This window comes from Anabrus simplex, chromosome 11, assembly GCF_040414725.1.
Source record: "Anabrus simplex isolate iqAnaSimp1 chromosome 11, ASM4041472v1, whole genome shotgun sequence".
Lineage (NCBI taxonomy): Eukaryota > Metazoa > Arthropoda > Insecta > Orthoptera > Tettigoniidae > Anabrus > Anabrus simplex.
In genome coordinates this window covers 111206169-111229325 of record NC_090275.1, presented here as the reverse complement: position 1 = coordinate 111229325, position 23157 = coordinate 111206169, and the positions used below count along the sequence as shown (strand labels likewise).

The following is a 23157-nucleotide window of genomic DNA, read 5'->3' as shown; positions in this document are numbered from 1 at the left end:
TTGAATTTACCTGCTGACTAGGATTTAAAGAAAATGATAATGACGACAAAAACAATTGTGAATTTAAAACAGTCAGTGGATCTAATTCACAACGTCTTATTTTCTATGACAATAATAATTATTAAATTAATGTCGTAATGGTCCACCTATGATTATATTCTATGATTAAAACAAATTAAAATGTAACCGGATAAGACAGTGATTTAAAAATAATATCATGTATATTATTCAATTTTAAAGCTAAAAAACATTAAGTACCAGGCGAGTTTGCTATGCAGCTAGGGGCGCGCAGCTTTGAGCTCGCATCTGTAAGATAGTGGATATGAACCCCACTGTCGGCAGCCCTGAAAATGGTTTTCAGTGGTCTTCCATTTTCATACCAGGAAAATTCTGGGGCTGTACCTTAATTATGGCCACGGCCGCTCCCCATTTCTAGGTCTTTCCTATCCTGTCGTCACCATAACACCTATCTGTGTCAGTGTGACTTAAAACAAATTGTAAAAATGAAGAAAACATTAATAACAAAGGGGGGATCCCTTCAGTATGTAGGAGTGCATTACTATACCATGGTCGATCCTACCACTTCTCTGCGGGAGACCCAAAAGGAAGACTTCCTACCTTCATTGATTCTTTAATTGGTCTTAGCTTACCAGAGAAAGGGGAGACTTGCCTCCCAGTGGGATGCTAACAGATGTGTCAATTGAGAACGTATATCCCTGGCAAGAACTCTGTAAGGCAGTGAGGCTGTGTGACTGCCTTCTTGACAGCCTGATCAGCTAATTCATTTCCCACCATACCCACATGGCTTGGAAGCCACACAAATCTAATTTTGATGCTTAAGGAAAATGGATTGTACAATATATTGTTGGCTGCCTATAGATGTACAATATTATTGTACAAAAATCGAGTTTGTGCAATAAATAGAATCGTGTGGAGATAATATTGATAGTTGTGCAAAGTGGTCATAGATGTACAATATGCATTGCAATATATAGTCAGTCCATGCCAATATTTTATTTGGTGATTATATTGAGTGACACTGATCTTTGCTGCGTTTTGATCGCCGTGGGCGTAAGTGCCAAAAATAAGCAGAAACGGAAAAGAAGCACAAGGGCCAAACAGTGGTTTCTAGACAGAAAAGTGCACTCATGAAAATTTACTCAATGAACTGAGAAAATGGGAACCAAATGATTTTCGAAACTTTCTGCGCATGAATGGTGAATTGTTTGATGAACTCCTTGCTTTGCTCTTAACATCCCACAGAGCCGAAAGGCTATGGTACACTTCGATAAACTCCGAAATAAACTTTTTCTCCTCCTTTTTGCCTGCCATCACGATACGTTCCCCAATGCTTGTTGATACCAACTGGCGGGAGGACGGGATATTGCACAATATTGCCAACACACGGCACAGTATTTTGCGATTTGCGCAATATATTTCAAACTTTTTTGATTTCGTACAATATATTGCACAACTCTTCAATATTAAATACACACTATCAATTTTATTGCACAAACCCCGATATTGCGCAATAATATTGCACGTCTATGGGCCCCTTTAATTCCCACAATCCAGCCAGCAAATCATCTACACATTACACTAGGTATATGTCTACTGCAGGAAGAGTGATAAAATAAAACTCAGGATGGGGATGAAGAGTACACTTCCAGCAAGATTGAACAGGTCTTAACCATAGAATACCGAAAGTCATGCTCTTCACTACCCTGATAGTTTACTGCAATTGTTGCTCACCGATTGCCATATTTTGTGAACTATAATGCAGAGCAAATTTGTCCACATATTGCAATACCGTTCGTGACCATTACAAGCAGAGTGACACACTGAGAAACAATCCCTGAGGACCTGCATTTTCTTGAATTGCGAATATGCCATTCCTACTCGGACATGGAATAGATGGAGGGACAATAAAAAACAGCGGGTTATCTTAGAATTTCCACTGATGCTTGAAGAAAACAGCCACCAAATATTGTTTCAAGAGAAAAGCATCCAGGTGTACCAGATGATCAGTGGTAGAGTGAGCACCTCGAAAGCCACACTGGTACTTAGACAAATGTAATTTTTTCTCCAGACATGCAAGTTGTTGATTCACCATCCTCTCAAACAAATAAAGTAATTCCATTTAAAGAAGATTTTATTGTAAAAAATCCTCAAGTTGATACTGAATGGCTTTGAAATTTGTCAATTGTAATTTTTAAAAATGTTCATATAAAATTGTACATCCATAACTTTTTCTTTTTTTACTCTGTTGTTGTATAGTGGAATTATCGGAAGGTTGAGTGACTTTTAACTTTCTGTTGTTTACAAACAGGTTCTCCACTAACAAAATTATTATTCTTTTTAGGCCTGCTATATTCCAGTCTCCTTCCTCTGTTATGACTGTTCCATGCATGTATGTTTGTTCTTGTAATGGTCAGACTTGAGGATATTTTCAGTTTTTCTCATCTTTTTAGTATTGCCAACAGCCTATCACATAGAAATAAGGAGTGCCCTGTCACATGGAAAACTAGTTGAACACGATCAGTACTACTAAGAGCACTTCCAACTAACCATACCGAGCAAGCTGAGAGGACAGCTGGGTTCTTAGTCTGGCCACGGTATTTGTCAGCAGTCAGTCCAACAACGCTGAGTTGTTCCATGACCCTTCCATAATCTAGAGACAAGGCCTCTCCTTTCACTTCACTATGGACGTGCCAGTCTTGGTCTTCGGTGTAAAGTTTGGGCTGGAAACCGAATTGTGAGGGGGGTAGGAGATGATTGGATTGCAAGTGGGAGTGGAGGCAGCAAACTAGGATTTTATCCAGGATTTTGGCTAGGACTGAGATCAAGGTAATGGGGCGGGAGGAATAGAGTTCGGAAGGTGGTTTACTAGATTTAGGGAACAGGAACATTGTGGTATGTTTCCAGGCAGTGGGATAGAATCCTGTGCGAAGGATGAAGGTGTAGAGGTCGGCCAGTAGGGTGAGGAAGGATAGCGGGGCATGTCGGATGTGGAGGTAGCGGGTTTTGTCGGGTCCAGAGTCTGTGTTACGGGATTTGGACAGGAATGTTTGGATTTTGATAGGTGTCATGGGAGTGTCGAGGGTGTTTTGGGAGAGGGTGTGGTCTTTCGAAGGGGTGAGTGGATGGAGGAGGCTAAGGAAAGATATAGTGGGGTATCGGTGTTGTCAAAGTTGGAGTCGAGGTGGATATTAAAGCGGTGGGAGAAATGGTCAGCGAACATTTCCAGTTTCTCCTAGGTGTTGGCTGGAGCTACTCCAAAATGGGTTATGGGGTATTGGGGGGTAGATTTAGTCCTGAGGAGGCTATTGAGCTTTCGCCAGAATTTGGGGGATGGACGTGGAGGGAGTTCAGGTTAATGCAGGTTTGGACCCAGGTGCGGCGGGAGTGGGCTGCGAGGTAGTTTTTGATTGTTCTAAGGGTTTTGCAGTGTAGGCGAAGGAAGTAGTGTTCACGGGTGGTGGTGAATTCTCGAAGGTAGGATTGGGAGAGTTTCTGTAGGTGGAGAAAGCGGAGGGTGGGGGGCATTTGGGGCTGTGAAGGGGAATGTAGGGTGGTGGGGATGCTGGATTCTGAGGCGGAGTTTATGGCAGAGAGGATGAACGTGTTGAGCATATCGGCGGAAGTTTAGTCGGTGAGAGGTAGAAGAGGGTTCTCTAGGGCTTTGTTTGGGACAGTTTGGTAGGAGGACCAGTCAGCTTTGGAGAAATTAGGAATGGGGATTCGAAGACGGGGTGTTGGCTGGGTGTTTGAGGATGGGATTTGGAGGAGAACTGGGAGGTGGTCGCTTCCTATGCTAGGGAGTAGTTGGATGTTGTGGATGTAGGCTAGGGAGTTGTGGGCTATTATAGCATTTGGGGTGGTATTGAAGGCAGGACGGGTGTGGCCAGGTATAGGGATTAGGGAGCAGTCTCTATCACTTAGGAGGGTTGGGAGATTATTCATTTCACTGCGGGTTCTAAAAGTGAGGTTCAGGTCGGCTTGTAGTAGGAAGTGGGGATAGGTATCGTTCAGGTAGGTTATGAAGTCTAGGGGAAGGGGGACATGAGACTGGTGGTATATGGTGGCTAGGTGTAGGATCCGGGAACGGAAGTAGACTGTGATGGCTAAGGATTCATGGAAAGAGAGCGGGTGGGGTGGGGTGTGGGTGCAGATGGGGAGCGATGTGCGGGCGGCTATTGCGGCTCCTCGTTGGCCCATGTCAAGGGGTTGGTCTGCTCTGTGAATAGATAGGCTGGGAAGGTGGGAACACTGGTGGGGGCGTAGCATGGTTTTGTTGAGGAGAATTACGTGGGAGGGGTATTGGGTGGTGAGGGCTTTGAGGTGTAGGCGTTTGGACTAGAGGGACTGGATATTAAGGAAGTTGATGGAGACAGGTTCTGGAGGACGGGATCTTCTTGTAGGGATAGGGTCCATGGTTAAACGAGGGTCTCAAGACGGGTGAAGTGTAAGTGAATGTTGTAGCCTGAGTGGGAGGTCTGGAAGTGGACATTTAGGCTTTGGTTGGCGGTAGCCTGCAGTTGGGATAGGACTAGAAGGCGGTGGTAGTGATGAATATTGAGAAGGGAGATAGTTAGGAATCAGATGATATCTTCAAAGGTAGGGGGTGGTAAGAGGGATTGGGAGGGTTGTGTTCGGTCATCGATGATTCAGACAGGGGCGACCAGTTCAGGGTGGTTCTCGGGTAGTTGGGGGCGGGCTTTGCACTTAAAGGAGTAGGTGGGGTGGGTTTCTCCACAGGTTTTGCATTTGTGGGGGGGGAACTGGACGTTGGAGCATCGGGAGGTGGTGTGGGACTGCGAGCAGTGGCTGCACACCGGATGTTTGGCGGTGCAGTCCCAGTATCATGTTTGTTATAGGATAGGTAGCGCTCACATAGAATAGGTTGTGGGGTGGGGGCATGGGAGAGTTCCACCAGGTGGTGATGCCTGAATAAAGATGCCCCACTTTCCAGGACACGATCCACGTCCTGGGAGGTGGGGAGGAGGATTCGGACCATGAAGGTTAGGCCAGAGTTGTTCTTAATCCGAAAGGCCTTCCTTACCGGAATGCCCTCCACGTGTAATTCCTGGATTATAGTTTCCTCAGAAATGTCGGGGTCTACCCCACGGATAACGCAACTAAAGAGGTTGTGTCACGGGAGTGGGGGTGGGATTTAGGTTGCGGGGGGGGGGGAGGTGAGAGGGATTTTAAGGGGTAAGCTGAGCCCTGAGCTGAGTTGGGAAGCGCCGACTGAGTTGGTAAGTCGAAGGGCCGCGTCCTCACCATTAATCTTAATTATTACCCCATTATTATTGGGGCGAATGTCTGTGATGTCTTCCCACTTGAAGTTAAATTGTAATAATTTTGTGAGAATGGTTCTGGGGTTGGATATTCAGCAGCTGGTTGGGGGAGTAGAAAAGAATGGATCCCGAGAGGGGCTTTCTGGAGGGTTCTGGGGTTGGAAATGGATCTTCAGACTCCTGAGGTGGGGGGGGGGGGGATTCAGTGGTGTAGGATGTGTTAGGTGTGGGGGGATGGGGGTTCTCTGGTCCAGCGAAGGCAGGTGTCTGTTCAGTTGGTGGAATCTTCGTCCTGTGAGTATTCTCTGTGGGACTGGTGATAGTTCACTTAGGTACCACTCGAGAGGAATCCCAAGTTGGTGCCGGGGTTACTGGTAGTTGATGTGAGGTTCATGAGGTTGAGTAGGTTTGGTGTTGGTGCACATCACTGAGCTGGAGTGGGCCATGCTATATAGCATCAAGTCTGTATTGGCCAGGGTTGCTGACGTGGCTGTGGAGGCCACTGCATAGGCTACTTGGAGCCACCGGCAGTGCCAATGCACTATGAGAGACTTTGTCTCATTTTCAAAAATTGATGCCTGTCTGGCCATCAGATGATGTAGATGCTGATTTGCACAGGGAACCTGAAATATTTGTCCTGAATGAGTAAATTTATAATACTAATGTAGTTCGTCCAATATTGGACATTATAAATTTTCCAGCTAACTCATTCCAACCTAGCACACTGGGGCGAAATACTGGCAACCAGGAATGAGTTAGCTGAAAAATTTATAATGTCCAATAATGGACCAACTACATTGGTATTATGTGGAAGTGAGTGCTCGTATGTGATTCCACACTAATCCATACACTGCTCATGCATGACACTACGCGATAGTCAAGCTAAACATTTAAACTCCTATATAATTGATTCAGTTTTGCTGACAATAATGAAGATTATTAAATAAACAGTTTTACATTGTTTACATTTTAATTTGTAACACCCAACGACTCAAATATGTATTAATATTATGTAAGTAGCATATGTCTAGTTTATGTTAGCCAGGCGGTCTGTAAAAATGGCAGGCCCATCAAAAAGGTCCTAGGTAGAACACTTATCACTCAACTAGCGCAGTCCCACACTAACAGCAGCGGCACCACTTCAGCTTTACTCTCCAAGGTAGTATTCCAATATACGTACCATCACAACATTCTCTCAACACACTCCAGCAACTCCTAACACTAACACACTCATGTTCATGACAAACCCTCTTTTTTATACTTGCTGATGAAGTTTTGGTACATTCGTTCAGCGGCTGGGATGAGAACGTTCGAGTTTTACCTTTCAGAAAGTCTATACAGTCACTAGATGAAAGGAGAGGCCAACACGTGCCCTCGGGTCAGCTGGGAGGTCCATGGTTTGATTTCTGAATAGCTTCCAGGAGCAACCTGGCTGACACATTGGCACGTAACAAGGTGGATGCATCACCTGCACGATGTGGATCTCAACCCAAATGCATCAACAGCAGAGACCTGTGGGAGAGACTAAGCAGAAAGCACAGATGCTAAAAAAGAAGAAGACTAAACGAGGATGGTTATCAAGTTGTACTTCTGTATAATACAGGATGACCAGATGTGTTCAGAGACTTTGGAAAGCTTTTATTTTGTACTGGAAATTTTTTTTTTAATGTGCCAAAGTTTCTGTTGTCATGAGTACTCTAAAACGTCATCAAACTGAGCTATAATTTGATACTTGCTTCCAATGACACATCAGTTAAAGCAAAACGTCAATGATTATTAGGAGATGTATGACAACAAGGGACTTTGTACTGAAGTCTGTCATTCAAATTACACTGACTGACAGAGCAAATGCAACACCAAGAAGGAGTGGTTCGAAAGGGATGAAAGTTGGGGAAAAAACAGAGACGGCACGGACGAATAATTGATGTTTATTTCAAACCGATATGCAGGTTACACAATGCGCACGGCATCGACTCAAGTAGGATGTAGGACCACCGCGAGCGGCGATGCACGCAGAAACACGTCGAGGTACAGAGTCAATAAGAGTGCGGATGGTGTCCTGAAGGATGGTTCTCCATTCTCTGTCAACCATTTGCCACAGTTGGTCGTCCGTACGAGGCTGGGGCAGAGTTTGCAAACGGCGTCCAATGAGATCCCACACGTGTTCGATTGGTGAGAGATCCGGAGAGTACGCTGGCCACGGAAGCATCTGTACACCTCGTAGAGCCTGTTGGGAGATGCGAGCAGTGTGTGGGCAGGCATTATCCTGCTGAAACAGAGCATTGGGCAGCCCCTGAAGGTACGGGAGTGCCACCGGCCGCAGCACATGCTGCACGTAGCGGTGGGCATTTAACGTGCCTTGAATACGCACTAGAGGTGACGTGGAATCATACGTAATAGCGCCCCAAACCATGATGCCGCGTTGTCTAGCGGTAGGGCGCTCCACAGTTACTGCCGGATTTGACCTTTCTCCACGCCGACGCCACACTCGTCTGCGGTGACTATCACTGACAGAACAGAAGCGTGACTCATCGGAGAACACGACGTTCCGCCATTCCCTCATCCAAGTCGCTCTAGCCCGGCACCATGCCAGGCGTGTACGTCTACACTGTGGAGTCAATGGTAGTCTTCTGAGCGGACGCCGGGAGTGCAGGCCTCCTTCAACCAATCGACGGGAAATTGTTCTGGTCGATATTGGAACAGCCAGGGTGTCTTGCACATGCTGAAGAATGGCGGTTGACGTGGCGTGCAGGGCTGCCACCGCTTGGCAGCGGATGCGCCGATCCTCGCGTGCTGACGTCACTCGGGCTGCGCCTGGACCCCTCGCACGTGCCACATGTCCCTGCGCCAACCATCTTCGCCACAGGCGCTGCACCGTGGACACATCCCTATGGGTATCGGCTGCGATTTGACGAAGCGACCAACCTGCCCTTCTCAGCCCGATCACCATACCCCTCGTAAAGTCGTCTGTCTGCTGGAAATGCCTCCGTTGACGGCGGCCTGGCATTCTTAGCTATACACGTGTCCTGTGGCACACGACAACACGTTCTACAATGACTGTCGGCTGAGAAATCACGGTACGAAGTGGGCCATTCGCCAACGCCGTGTCCCATTTATCGTTCGCTACGTGCGCAGCACAGCGGTGCATTTCACATCATGAGCATACCTCAGTGACGTCAGTCTACCCTGCAATTGGCATAAAGTTCTGACCACTCCTTCTTGGTGTTGCATTTGCTCTGTCAGTCAGTGTATGATTAAAGTCCACTGGCATAATCTGTAGCCATTTGGCAAGCCTTGGAAACCGTGTAGTGTAGATTTACTTTATGGAAGAGGGCATATTATTAAGATGAGAAATATCAAATTCTGCCATCATCAGCCAATATTCAGTTGATTAGTATTTGTAGTACAAATCTGAGAAGACATTTTTCATGATACGGAGTATTCCACTGGAGATATTCTATGTAACAGTTTGAAATTGGATACTTCAAACATTTCATTAATGGTGTGCATGAATGGAAGGACTGGTACTGTCGGGACGAAGGCTGGAGTCAGTTTGCAAGAGAGGAAGTCTTTTCACAAACACGTCACAAACTCCATATGAGGAGTGGCCAATGGAAAGGAAGAAGGATAGAAGTAAAATATTCACCGAGTGAGTTGGCCATGTAGTTAGGATCTCGCAGCTTTGAGTTTACATTCGGAAGATGGTGAGTTCGAACCCCAGTGTAGGCAGCCCTGAAGATGGTTTTCCGTGGTTTCTCATTTTCATGACAGGCAAATGCTGGAGCTGCACCTTGATTAAGGCCACGGCCATTTCCTTCCCACTCCTAGCCCCTCCTATCCCATCGTCGCCATAAGACCTATCTGTGTCGGTGCACCATGAAGCAAATTGTAATTTAAAAAAGCAAAATAAGGAGAAAAGTAGAATAGGAAAAATGAAGATAATACTCTCTCATATATTGTTTCAATAACATGATGATGCTTGTTGTTTAAAGGGGTCCAACATCTAGGTCATCAGCCACTAATGGTACGAAATGTAATGATATTTTAAAATTCCAAAATTCATCCACTGATCAGAATTCAAAATTTGATGATGAAGAATGCATAGATGAATATGAATTTAAAATAATCAGCAGATCCAATATTGAAAGTTGAAAATAATTCCAAAAATCAGTCCAGTGACTAGAATTCAAAAAGATGATCATAAACAATCTTCTTCTTTTCTTCATGGGGCCTCTAAATATTAGTTCATAATTAGCGTCAACCTTTAAGATCTTTTGCTACCATGTTTTTCCTTTATTCCCATCTAGATATAACTGTTCCCTTCACAAAGCTGCAGGTTGTTCTTATTGGGTCGTCTTGGATTTTTTCTCTCTCTTCACCTGGTAGTCCTAGAGTAGAGAGTCTGATTCTACCCACGCCTCACATTTGAAAAGTATCTGTTCAGCTGATTCCTCTGCTTCATTGTATTTCCTACATATGTTGTCTCTTATTACTCCAGTTCTATGTAGGTGTTTTTTCAGATGGCAGTGCCCTGTCAACAGTCCTACAACCCATCTTATATTTTCTCTGCCGAGTTTCAACAGTTCTTTAGTATGCTTCTTGTTTGGTCCTTTTATCAGTTCTTTGCAAGCCTGCATCCTGGACTATTTGTTTCTTTTTTAGCCATTTTCCCGCATACAGGTTCTGGGCCTACAAAATGTGTTTCTGCCCCTTTCGTGGCCAGTTTATCTGCCTTTTCATTTCCTTCTATACCTGCATGCCCTGGTACCCATATTATTTTGACCATTTTGTACTTTGAGAGCTTCAGGAGAAGTGAATGGCAATACCAGACAATTCTGGCCACTTGGCTGTCCATAAAAATGAAAATGTTCTTATTCCTAGAGTTCATTTTCAGATTTTCTTCAAGACATGTTGGGATAGCTATCACTTCAGCTTGAAAGACTGTAGTGTGTTTGCCCAGGCTCATCTGGATTGATCTCTCAGGTCTTCACCCGTTGATCCCTCCTCCTGTGCCATCCCCAGTCTTTGAGCCATCAGTCCACCACAGTATATCTTCTTTTTCAGTATTCCATTTGTTGATATCCCAGTCTTCTTTTTTTATTATCTAGGTTTCAAATGGTTTTTCTAAGTTGTACATTGGTATCATATGATCAGAAGGCATGTGTAGAACTTCCTCTATTATTACTCTCTTAATTTCACTGTGTCCTAGATGAGGTCTTTGTGCATTCCAGCACTCTGATTGTGCCAATCTATATGAACTCATTCCAGCCTGTCCTTTCATGAAATTGCATAGTGATGGGAGGTCTAGTAAAGTATTTAAGGCTTCTGACAGTGTAGTTCTCATAGCCCCAGGTATGGCTATGCATGCCATTCTCTGTAGGCTATCCAATCTACTACTGACTTTTCCTTGGCTTACTTTCTGCCACCAGATCATTGCAGCATAGGCCATCAATGGTCTAATGATCATTGTATATATCCACATTATCATTGATGGTCTTAGGCCCGATGTCTTCCCAACCGGCTCATTTACATGCATACAGCAAGTTCTTGGCCTGGGTTATGTTCCTTTCTGTATGTGGATTCCAGGTTAGATTTTATTTAATACTACACCTAGGGGCAGTGCCTGTTCTTCCATATATGTATCTTGCCCAAAGAATTTCAGTAATCTCTTTCCCTCTAATTTCCTCCTCCTTGTAAAAGGGACAGGAGTTACGTTGTTTGGGTTGACTGTTAGTTATTCTTCCCGTCACCAGTTCTCCACAAGGTTAAGTGAACTTTACATGAGGTCCTGGATAACATTCATCACCTTACCTCGTACCACAATCACTAGATCATCTGTGTATCCTTGTGTATAAAAACCTTGTTCATTGAGCACAGCATGGTAAACAATCGTTATGAACTTAAAACAATGGTATGTACTGACCAAGGGGCTGATTCCAGATGATGTTTGTTGTCTAAAGGGGGTCCAAATTACAGGTCAAAGGTCACTTATAATTGTACTTATCACTAGTAAAGTAGAACCATGGTATTTCGCATGTAGCGGTACTAATCACAAGCAACATACTCATGGTGTTTCACAATTGTGGTAGCTTACTACTCACAGGTAACACCTATGGTGTTTCTCAGATAATGGTGCCATTCATAGACAACACAAACCCATGGTGTTCCTCACATAGTGGTACTAATCACAAAGACCCATACTATCCCGTAGAGTTCCTCACATAGTGGGTATTAATCACAGGCAATGCAGGCTCACAGTGTCGCTCATATAGTGGTACTTATCATTAGGCAATGTCCAGATCTGTGGTGTCCTCGCATGATGATACTAATCACAATTAGTCTCATGCTTCTAATTCTATCATCCCATGGTTGTCCCGTTTAGTCACCTCTTAAGATAGACAGGGCATACCGTGGGCATATTTTTCATCTGCGCTCCTCACTCACAGGGGGTCACAGAGAGAAAAAAAAGGAAGGGATTCAACACTTCGAAAATGAAGTGTACCGGACAAAGTAAGTCGAGAAGGGCATGAAAATGAAAGAAAATTTATAATGTCCAATAACGGACCAACTACATTGGTATTATGTTCTAATACTATCGAGGTTGGAAAAGAACAATATTTGACCAAGGGAGGTCAACACATGATAGCTGAAATTGAGGAGCCCGGCACAAATAAGTGGAAGCAATGCCAGGACTCAACTAAGAGCCCTGTGGTCGCCAATCTACGCTCCCAGGTTGAGAGCTCCTGGGACCCCTTTTTGTCACCTTTTACAACATGCAGGGTATACCGTGGGTGTATTCTTCACCTGCGTCCCCTTCAATAAGTACTCAACAACAGTTTTTATGAACTTGTGCATAAACTAGAAGAGATTGTGAATGAAGTTGGGGAAGGGATGAGACAAAGCTGTACACAACTTCATTCTCTTCATGGGAATGTTTACTGTAAAACTGACCGATATATACACCCAGTACATTATAGAATTATTTTTGAAATGCCTGGTATTTATCATGTTCATTAACATTGTTGCTCGAAGTTAAAATACAGTTGAACCTGACTTACACGTATTTCGAGGGGAATAGAAAAAAGCTACTTGTAACTCAGAATTACTCAAAAATCAGACTTACTCAATACATCACATATTTACTGAAACCCCAATGGAATAGACCTACATGTGTAAATCCTTGCAAATAATAAATACATTAAGACAGAAAATATTACTTTTGAACTTGGTCCAGCCTTAAAGAAATCAGATAGGTTGCCTTGTTTCACTTTTCTTGCATTAAGAGTATAAACCTCCTTTTGCAAACTTAATGATGAATTCAAAGCATTTTCACAACAACTTTAACGCCTACACACATCGGTTGCACTTAACACTTCACTCAGTTCAGGTGTTTCAAGATTCAAGTTATCTCCATCTCCATCACTGTCACTATGGCTAGTAGCTGGTCCATCACCACCGCGTTGTTGACATATATCAGCAATAATCTCTTCATCTGGTAGTTCTCCACATACAGACAGATTATTATCAAAATGCATAAAAGTATCGAATTCTACTCCCTCCGGTAGTGTTTGCTCATTGCCAGACAAAATTTCGTCCCCATAACCATCATTAGAGGCAGCCTCTTCTAGTAAGACACCAGCTTTATGGAAACAGTTGGTGATTGTGGAGGATGACACCTGCTTCTAGGCAGCCAAAATTAAGTCCAAGGCTTGTAGCAAATTAATGGAGAGAGGTTACTAGAACTGGTTGTATCCAGCACAGGCGTCCAGTTCACAAGTGTACAATTGAGCCTAAATATTTTATCACTCGCCATTGTACTTCCCAAAATTCTGTCTTATTAATTCGGCATAATGTTTTTAAAATACATTTATAACAGTTGGGATCATTACAGACTATAAATTTCATTTTCCATATTGAAGGTTCAACTCTTGCAATAAGACATGTATTTATTGATCCTCCTGTTCAATACATTATTTCCTCTCTTAAGTTTATTCAGACATGTTTTGGTTACTTATGAGTCGTCTTCACTGACCTATATTAATTGAAACATTAAAAGATATATACACTGACTGACAAAAAAAAATTAAGCACCCAGAAGGAGTGGGCCAATATTATCCCATTTCAGTATACATACCATTGATGTGTGAGTAAATTATTAGATTTAGAAGGATATGTAATGTATAGAATGCCCACCAGAGTGCATTCATGATTGCACCATTCTGTTGTTGATAAGCTGTTACCAGTCAACTGTTATGAGTCAGATAGTTAAGCAGGATGTGCAGAGAGGACTGTGTACAGTACGAAGCACCCGCGATGCCTCCCAGACGCGTTGGACAGCCTATCCACCAACTGACAGCATTTGTCAGAGGCCGCATTTTAAGACTGCATAAGGCTGATTTGTCGTATTATGCAATTGCCAGGTATGTGGGCCATTCAGATGCCACAAAGGCCCAATGTTGGACTGAATGGGTACATGACGGCACCCAATCACGTCGTGCAGGTTCAGGTCAACCAAGAAACACCAACCCAAGGGAAGACCGTTGTATAGTGTTCGAAGCATTACGGGATCCCATAACTTCGGCACCCGCTGACTCTACAACATCCCATGAGTTTCCGTACAATGTCTCGACGACTCGCATCTGCCAGATTGGGGACCTACCGCCCCATGCGATGGTTGCCATTGACACCAGAACACCAATGCCTGTGTCTGGAGTGGTACCTTGCCAGGAGGCATGGACAGAGGATTACTGGCGTCACATCATGTTCAGTGATAAGTGCCGCTTCTCCATAACCTCCGATGACCATCACGTGCAGGTTTGGTAGTGTCGAGGGCTGAGAGCAGATCCTGCCCATATTGTGGAAAGACACACTGGCATAATCCCTGGAATCATGGTGTGGAGAGCGATCGGATATGCATTCAGGTCAGACTTTGACGGCACATCGATATATCACAGATGTTCTGTGTCCGCACGTCCTATCCCTTATGGCACAGCACCCTGGAACAGTGTTCCAACAAGATAATGCACGTGTGTCTGTGGACTGTCTAGAGCGTGTGGCCAGCAAGATCTCCGGACCTCCCCATTATTGAACACGTGTGGAATGACATTGGAAGAGGACTCCGTCCCGGTACCAACCTGTGGGATCTAGAGGGGCAGCTGTAACATCTATGGACAAACTTGATTTAGGAGAGGATCCAAAGGCTGTTTGACACAATTCTGAACCACATAAGGGCATGCAAGCGGGCGGGGGGGAGCGACACCCTACTGAACTGGCGCCAAAATTCCACCTGTAACTGCCAACGGCGTTGTCTCTTTCATCCCATATTGAAATCAGTTCAATAAAGTCGCATGATCTTTCAGCATATGTAGTTTCATTCACTTTCAACCATTCCTTCTGGGTGCTTAACATTTCTGTCAGGTAGTGTGTGTATGAATACACTGCAGAGTCCTTATTGTTTGGGATATTTGCAGTCCAGTAAATAATAATAATACATAACATTTTGTCTGTTATCACTTGGAATATTTACAATCAAGTTTTATTTAATATAGCTCATTGAAGATGACTCATGAGTAGTCTAAACATGTCGGAATAAACTTTATACTTCATCTTGTATGTTGGGTATTCAGCCCGAAGGCTGGTTTGATCCTCTACAGCTCTGCCAACACCTGTCATAAATAGCCTAGGCATCACTGAAGAGGCGTACTAGGGAAATGAGGAGTGAGGTAGTTTCCCGTTGCTTTCCTCACCGAGCCAGCCGTTGCTATTACATATCAGTCTGCCAAGCCCACTGAAATGCATGCACCAGCCGACCCTGTGAGCGATATTTTCACACCATTCATGACGGGGACTGGCTGCATAAGCAATGGTATTGCTAGCATCGCTCATACCTCACTTCGTCTTAAGAGATGAAATAATGAACTGAACAGGAGGACATGTTTTATTGTAAGAACTGTTAGGATTATCTGTCTGCCAAAACTAACTTTGAGTAAATAAATTTAAAGTCCAGGCAGGGGATACTGTGGGTGTATTCTTCATCTGCGTCTCCCACACACAGGGTGTTGGAATTTCAATAAGTACTTCAACAATAGTTTTTGTGAACTTGTGCATATACTAGAAGAGATCATGAATGAAGTTGGAGAAGAGACAAGACAAAGCTAGACACAACTTCATTCTCTTCATGTGAGTGTTTACTGTAAAACTGGCTGATATATCTTGCTTCTTGTAATATTTACTACACCCAGTACATTATAGAATTGTTTTTGAAATGCCTGGCATTTATCATGTTCATAAACATTGTTGCTCAAAGTTAAAATAAATATATAAATAATATTATATCACTCATCATCATCATCATCATCATCAATATCCCACTCCAGTCACCCAGGTGTGGTTAACAAGCCTCCTCCACTCCTTTCTGTCCTTCCACTTTTCCTGCTCCATTACTTCCGCCACATCCAATCCAGCTTCTCTAATGTCCTTCTAAATCTGATCCATCCACCCTCTTCTCGGTCTTCCAACTGGTCTCTTTCTCTTAACCTCTCTTTCCAATTCCCTTCTTGCTACCCATTCCTTTCCCATTCTTTTTATATATTTATATTTTATTATATTTTTATTACATTATTATTTATTATATTTATATGAATTTTTTTGTTGATTTATGTAGGGAGTGATCTGTTCCTTACACAGTTGAGATAGTACAATAGTTGATTAAACTGGTTATTGATAAAACTTAAATCCTCACATGAGACCCGGACTGAACATTTTCATTCTGCCGTTATTAACTGCAAGCAAATCAACCAATTTCGTATGTGCTAACAGGGTCATTGTGCTGATAGGGAAATAATATAATACTTCAAGCAGAAGTAATAATTTCCTTTCCATAGTGATTCACACTGTAGTTTTTAGTCATTCAAGCAATACTGGTTGTGGTGGTGGTAAGTACAACTTACCAACCATACTCTGTTACCCTAATCAGAAAAAAGTAATAGGTCCATTTTAAAGTTAGTTTCAGCAGACTGAAGAACCTGAGTAGAAACTGAAAAAGATGGCTTCAGATAACACAAATTACTGGTTTTTTTGTCTCTGAAAACCAAAAACTAGTTAGTGGGACATAAAAACAATAACATTTTTTAATTCGTTATGCCCAACTAAGGAGCGTGTGTGAACTTATTTAGCACAATGTTTCTTCTTGTCTTCCTGAATCTCTTTATCCTTTCGCTGTGCTTCTTTTTTTGTTCTTCCGTCCATCCTTTGGCTTGTCTTTTTGGTTGATCAGCAAATTTGAGTTCGTTTATGTTTATGAGATTTCTGAATTTTTTTTCTGTCTTGCATGATTTCTTCATTTATACCAATTTCCTGAAGATCTTTGTTTATTTCTGTAAGCCAGTTGTTGCTATTTTTTAGAGATACTGCGAGATTTAGTATTTTCTTGTTAGCCTATTTTTATCCATCCTCATCAGGTGACCATAGAATTTTAAAATCTTCTTTTATTAATGGTGTCTGCGATTTTTTCTGTTACTTGATAGATTTCCTGTGATTTTCTTTTCATCCAAATGTCATTTTTGCATTTAGGTCCTAGAATTTTCCTGAGAATTTTCCTCTCTTGTTTTTCGATGTTTTTTATTTGTGAACTGCCACCAATTATCAGAGTTTCTGATGCATAAAGGGCTTCTGGTTTGACAACTGTGTTGTAGTGTTGTAATTTTGTGTTTTGGGATATAGATTTTTTGTTGTATCTGCTCCAGACAATTTTGTATGCTTTTTGTAATTTTGTAATTCTTTCTTTGTTTGCTTGCTGATTTATCCCATTTGGTTGTATAATTTTACCTAGGTATTTGATTTATCTACTTGGGAGATTTTCTCATATCTAGTGATTAGAGGATGGTTAAGTAACATTAACATTTTCTTTTTAAATTTATTTCTCTGGTATCTCTGCAAGGGAGGTGCTGTGGTGTGCTGATGGGATATCTGATTGTTGTCATTTCAGTAAACCTATTTCAACATCTACCTCGAACGAGACGGGAGATCCTGTGGAGACTCAAGGAGTGCCAGGTCATTTCAGTGAACCTATTTCAACATCTACCTCGAATAAGATGGGGGATCCTGTGGAGACTCAAGCAGTGCCAGGTCATTTCAGTGAACCTATTTCAGCATCAACCTCGAACAAGACAGGAGATCCTGTGGAGACTCAAGCAGTGCCAGGTCATTTCAGCGAACTTATTTCAACATCTGCCTCGAAAAAGAGCGGAGATCCTGCGAAGACTCAAAAAGCGCCAGTTGATTATCCACTTGTTTCTTATATCGGGTATGAAGGCAGGTGCTTCTGTCGACATTGTGACGAGGTCTTAACTGGAGAAGAGGAACTTAAGGAACACATTTTTAATGTACACAAAGAAAAAGTTGCCCCCCTTAAGAGGATCAAAGGTGTATATCCATGTCCACATTGTGACAGAACATACTGGTTTCCCTCCAAACTCAATGAACATCTTGTGAGTCATACCGATGTAAAGAAGTATTCCTGTGACATTTGTCTCAGAGGTTTCTCCCGCATTGGAGATATGTTCAAGCATAGATCCAGGCACAAGGCGTTAAAGCGTGTGCAGGAACTCAAAGGTGAATATCGGTGTTTTGAGTGTAGTAAGGTTTTTGAATGGCAATCAGAACTGCAAGAACATCTGCGGACTCATGTAAAGGAGAAGAAAAACAAGAAGCCGTACACTTGCAAGTGTTGTAAACAAACATTTCATGGGCGTCACACCTGAGTCAGCAATCTCCATTTGAGTAATTTCTGAGAAAAAGTCAAAATACCGAATAACTTTGTCCAGTAGGCAGTTGAAGAGGATTGGGGATAAGCATCCCCTCGCCTAATACCTGTTCTGATCTCGAAGGTCTTTGATAGCTCCACCGTGAATTTAACTTTAGATGTGTTATTGGTCACAGTCACTTTTGCAAGGTTCAAGATCTTGTTGTCTAGTTCCAGTTCAGTTAGTGTCTGAAGGAGAGAGTGCCTATTTACTGAAATGTAAGCCTCATGAAAGTTGACGTAGGTTGTTTCGTAGGGTTCAGGATCTGTTCTCTGCATGACCTTGATTTTCTGAACACAGCTTGTTACTGTCCTGAAAAGAGTCATCCAAATGAGCCTCTATTCCCGAGAGTAGTGGCTTGGAGAGGTTGCAGGTCACTGATAGGAGGAAGATCCCTTTGTAATTATAAGGTCTGACTTGTCTCTCTTCAGGTGTAGGGGCTGGATGATAGCCAATATCCAGTTGCTTGGTAGTTTTTACATCACTCAGATGTTGGATAAGATCTTGTAAATCCGAAGTATTTAATCATTTTATATAGTCAAGAATAATATATCTTCCTCAGCAAAAGATTTGGCAAGATCAGCTTTGTTACTTAAAAACACAACAGTTACCATATTTCTTGTTTTGTTATTATGCCTCTTCCAGAGTAACCCACATTGCTAGTATCTCACACTAGTGTACTATTGCATGCCTATACACTAAATTATGCTGTGTCAGTGAATAGTTCACACAAATCTGATGCTCCAGTAAGATCTTCGGTATTGCTAACTACATTATTTCTTATTACATACTACCCGCTTAGTCAAAATGTTTTTCATCAAATTTTGCGCATCCATGATTTTATCTTTTAACTCTGTTCTTGTGTGGTGATTGTAAGGTAGTGTGCCTCTAAATATCTGTTTTTTCATTATTTTGTTAGTAATTTGCAAGAGTGTAAGTTGTGTTCACAATCAGGTACTGTTCTAACTAGAATAATATTCTTTTAAGGCCTACTACTTGTCTTTAAGAAAAATTGCTTGCACTCAGTACCTTTGAAGTGCCAGGAGCTCTGCAGCAGTAAGTGTAAAGTCTGTTATATCCCAGTCTTTTCCCAATTGTATGATTGTTCCATGTTTGTATGGACGATCCTGTATTAGTCTGGGTTGAGGATATTCCAATTTTTCTTATTTTCTGGTCAATATTGCTAAACACCCTCTTTGGCGGTAAGAACGAGTACCCTGTCAAACAAAACCGTGAGGGTAAATCAAAAACTAAGTTACACTTCCAAGTTATGGCCATTTATGACACAACACGGCTGTGATAACATACAATATAAGGTCACATAGTCCCCCAAAACACTGTAAACATGTCTCAGAACAGTCAGCCCACTTTTCTATTCTGGATGCATAGAAATCACCTCCAGTGCTATGTAACCACCTGGAGACAGCTGCTATCACCTCCTCATCGTTTCGGAATCGTCGTCCACCGAGATCCTTTTTCAGCTTACCGAACACATGATAACGCTGTCCTGCAATAGTTTCATTGCCGCCATCCTGTGTTGCTTTTTAGGATGACTTCTGCATCCTGAATCAGGATCCAATGTTAATTTTTCCCCATCACATCACATTTTCTCGAAAATCCTGTATTACATTCATTTCATCACATGCACTTCTTACATTGTAAGGTAGTGTGTTGCTTTAATTTAAATTTTCATATTCTTTTATTAATTTATTTTATTATATTATTCATTCGACGTCCTCCAGCCATCTCGTAGTTCTGTATTATCACGCTCAGAGTGTAGAGCCGGCAACTATGTACAACATAGTCGGCAACGCACAGTTTTGGCTGAGTGGCGTCATTCTCTCGTTGTGCTTTGTCTGCGACAGTCTGAATTGTGTTTCGCTTCCTAGTGAAAATATATTTTTGTCTTCATAAGCGTTCTATATGTGAGCTACGTACTGTGTTAATATATTTATTGAACTTACATCTATCAACATGCCATGACATGGCTGCAAGAACAATCCAGATACATTCTGCTAAGTAGGTGGAAGTTTCATGCCGATGAGACAACGGCGCAATATAACAGAGTTCGTGAGAAAGGCCTACTGTGCCTACTTTGGCTTGAAACTTGGAGACCAAGACAAGCCGTGGGCACCACATAAGGCTTATAGAACCTGTATAGAGCAATTACAATAATGGGTGAACAATAAGCGAACTGCATTGCCATTCGGTATTCCAATGGTGTGGCGAGAACCCCCAGACTACAGTACTCACTGCTACTTCTGTTCTATGAATGTGAAGGTATTTAAGAGCATCAACAAAGGTAACATCGTGTATCCAATCAATATTCAATCAGCAATTTCACCCGTTCCTCATGGCCCTGATACACCAGTACCACAGCGTCCAGAACATTTACAGGATTGTCTCTCTTCTGAATCTGACCCAGAAATGGCGGGTACTAACTCTGACTGTGAATTCTCCCCTGAATGTGTTGAAAAAGAACCGAGACTGTTCGAGCAAAGTGCATTAAATGACTTTGTTCAAGATCTTGGCCTTACAAAGCAATCTGCTGAGTTACTTGGGTCTAGACTTTATGAAAGGAACATGTTGGCACCAGGGGACGATGTACTATTGGTACAGACATCGCGAACAAGAGTTTACACCCTTCTTTTCTGAAGAGAGAGCCTTGGTTTACTGCAACAACATTCCGGAGGTTATCTTAAAACTAGGAGCACCCACAGTATGACCCTATTGACTGGAGACTTTTCATCAACACCTCCAGGCATAGTTTGGATTGCGTTCTTCTTCACAATGAAAACAAACTTGCACCCATTTCTGTTGCTCAGTCAGTTATTATGCGAGAAACATATGGAAATCTTGAAATGCTGTTGTGTAAACTGAAGTACCAGGAACACAAGTGGCAAGTGTGTGGTGATTTCAAAGTTATAGGTATTCTGTTAGGTTCAAGGCTATAAACTTCATTATTGGTTCCATATTGAATGAAGATTACATATAATATACATTATTCCACCTACTCAATTCTGTACAATAATTGCAATGTTTATGAATACATTACAGTGTATTATCAAGGTACTAGTTTCGACCCTATATGGGTCATCATCAGCCTAACTAAGATACACTTATGGATTTGCCGAAGTCCTAAGACAGAATTACATTGTAGAAATAAGATTTAAAAGAATGAACTGTGTATGCAATGCGATAATGTACATATAAAATGGTGGATTGATGAACTGCTATAGATAAAATAATATTGTAGTTCTCAGTGACAATTAAAATTTTTGGGATTTACGTCAATTACAATTAGACTATAAGAATAGTTATCATACAATTAATACAATAATGATTAAAATATGCCCTCGTTAGTGAATACTCAAAAAATGCACTTTAAAAACGTAATATGCCGGTTGATTGCAAAGTCCAGATGCTTCTATTGAGTTCTAAAATTCCGAGTGTATCTTCAAGTGGAGAACTGAAAGTTGAACATTGGCGCAGAGGGTATCTGTCTTGCTTGAAGTCCATAGGACTGGACTGAATTTAAAACAATCAGTGGATCCAACCCGCAATGCCTCACATTCACAGAAACTGATGTAAAACAATAGTATCACTGACCAAGGGACTGCTTCTATAGCATAATACTGAATCGATGATGCTTGAAGTCTAAAGAAGTCTAAAATACAAGTCATCAGCCCGTCATAATGGTACATATCGCTAGGAAAGTACAACCATAGTATTTGTCATGTTGCGGTACTAATTAAAAGTAGTGTAGACTCGTGGTATTCCATACATTATGGTACTACTCACAGGTAATGAAATTCGCACATGTGATACAGACCTATGGTGTTTCGCACATTGCGGTGCCATTTACAGGCAAGCTCAAACTTACGGTGTTCATCACATATGTGGACTAACCACAGGGACTCGTACTATCTCATGGTGTTCCTCATATAGTGGGTACTAATCGTAGGCAAGCCAGAACTATGGTGTCATTCCTAAAGTGGTACTAATCACAGGAACTGTAAAAGCTGGCAACGCACTCTGTTGCTACTAATCACAAACCAATTTTGTACCTAACATAGTGGTACTACACGCAAGTAAAAGTGACCCATGGTGTTCCCCGCATGGTGGTACTAATCACATGTAGTTTTATGGTTCTAATACAATATGACAGGTGGGGGATACCATGGGTGTATTCTTCGTCTGCGTCCCCCACCCACAGGGGGTGGGTTGCAATGTACTGTACAATGCCTTATCTCTAAAAATGACTCTGGTGAAGTAGTTTGCAAAGTGAAAAGCAGTTACTTCGCTTTTCTGAGGGTTGGGTTGTAAGCGCCGTGTTTTGAAGTAGTCATCGAGATTATAATAAATTACTGCAATAATTCACCCATTATGTAAGAAAGAGAATAAAACTTACATAAATAACTATCGAGGTATTTCCCTACTAGCATTCACCTACAAAATTCTTTCAAAACTCTTGCTCAAGAGACTTGAAATGCAAACAGATCATTTCATTGGAGAATATCAGGCAGGTCGTGCGCTGAACAGATTCTTAACCTTAAGACCATCCTACAAATTCATAAAAGTAGGCAAATGGTGATTACTTTTGTGGACTTCAAAATGGCATATGACTCGACAGACAGACCAGCTATCATATAACCATTTCGATATATATCTTAAAAAGGGTGATTTGTTATAATAGGGCTGTAGGTTTAATTAATTTTAAAACTGTATTTTACTTTATGTACCGGTGATATTTAGTATGCTCTGTCCATCAAGACAGCCTCAGTACCTGGGAGAGTCTTGTAAATAAATTATTAATAAATTTATGTATTGAATTTATGTTCTGTTTAATGAATTAAATGTTATATTACACAGTGTATTTTCTTGCAGTTTTTCCTACTTTCACCCAAATTTTTTAACTGAGCCTGGGTTTGCACCAGCACCTCTTTACACCCTTGTGGCGGTCATGCTGACCAACCGTGTTCTCTGGTGCTAAGATTTTTGCATTCGTTTGTTGCATGACTGTAAAAATTATCACCGTGTAAACAACCTTCCCC

At 42.0% G+C, this 23157-nt stretch overlaps 1 protein-coding gene across 1 annotated transcript in view; it reads left to right on the top strand.

Annotated features, from left to right (window-relative positions):
- LOC136883167 (zinc finger protein 43) overlaps nt 1-18061 on the top strand; it is a 135750-nt gene extending 117689 nt beyond the window's left edge. The window contains exon 6 of the mRNA XM_067155346.2: nt 17287-18061. Within this exon, the coding sequence (XP_067011447.2) occupies nt 17287-18061 (775 nt within the window). The remainder of the gene's footprint in view (nt 1-17286) is intronic.
- Nucleotides 18062-23157: the final 5096 nt, after the last annotated feature.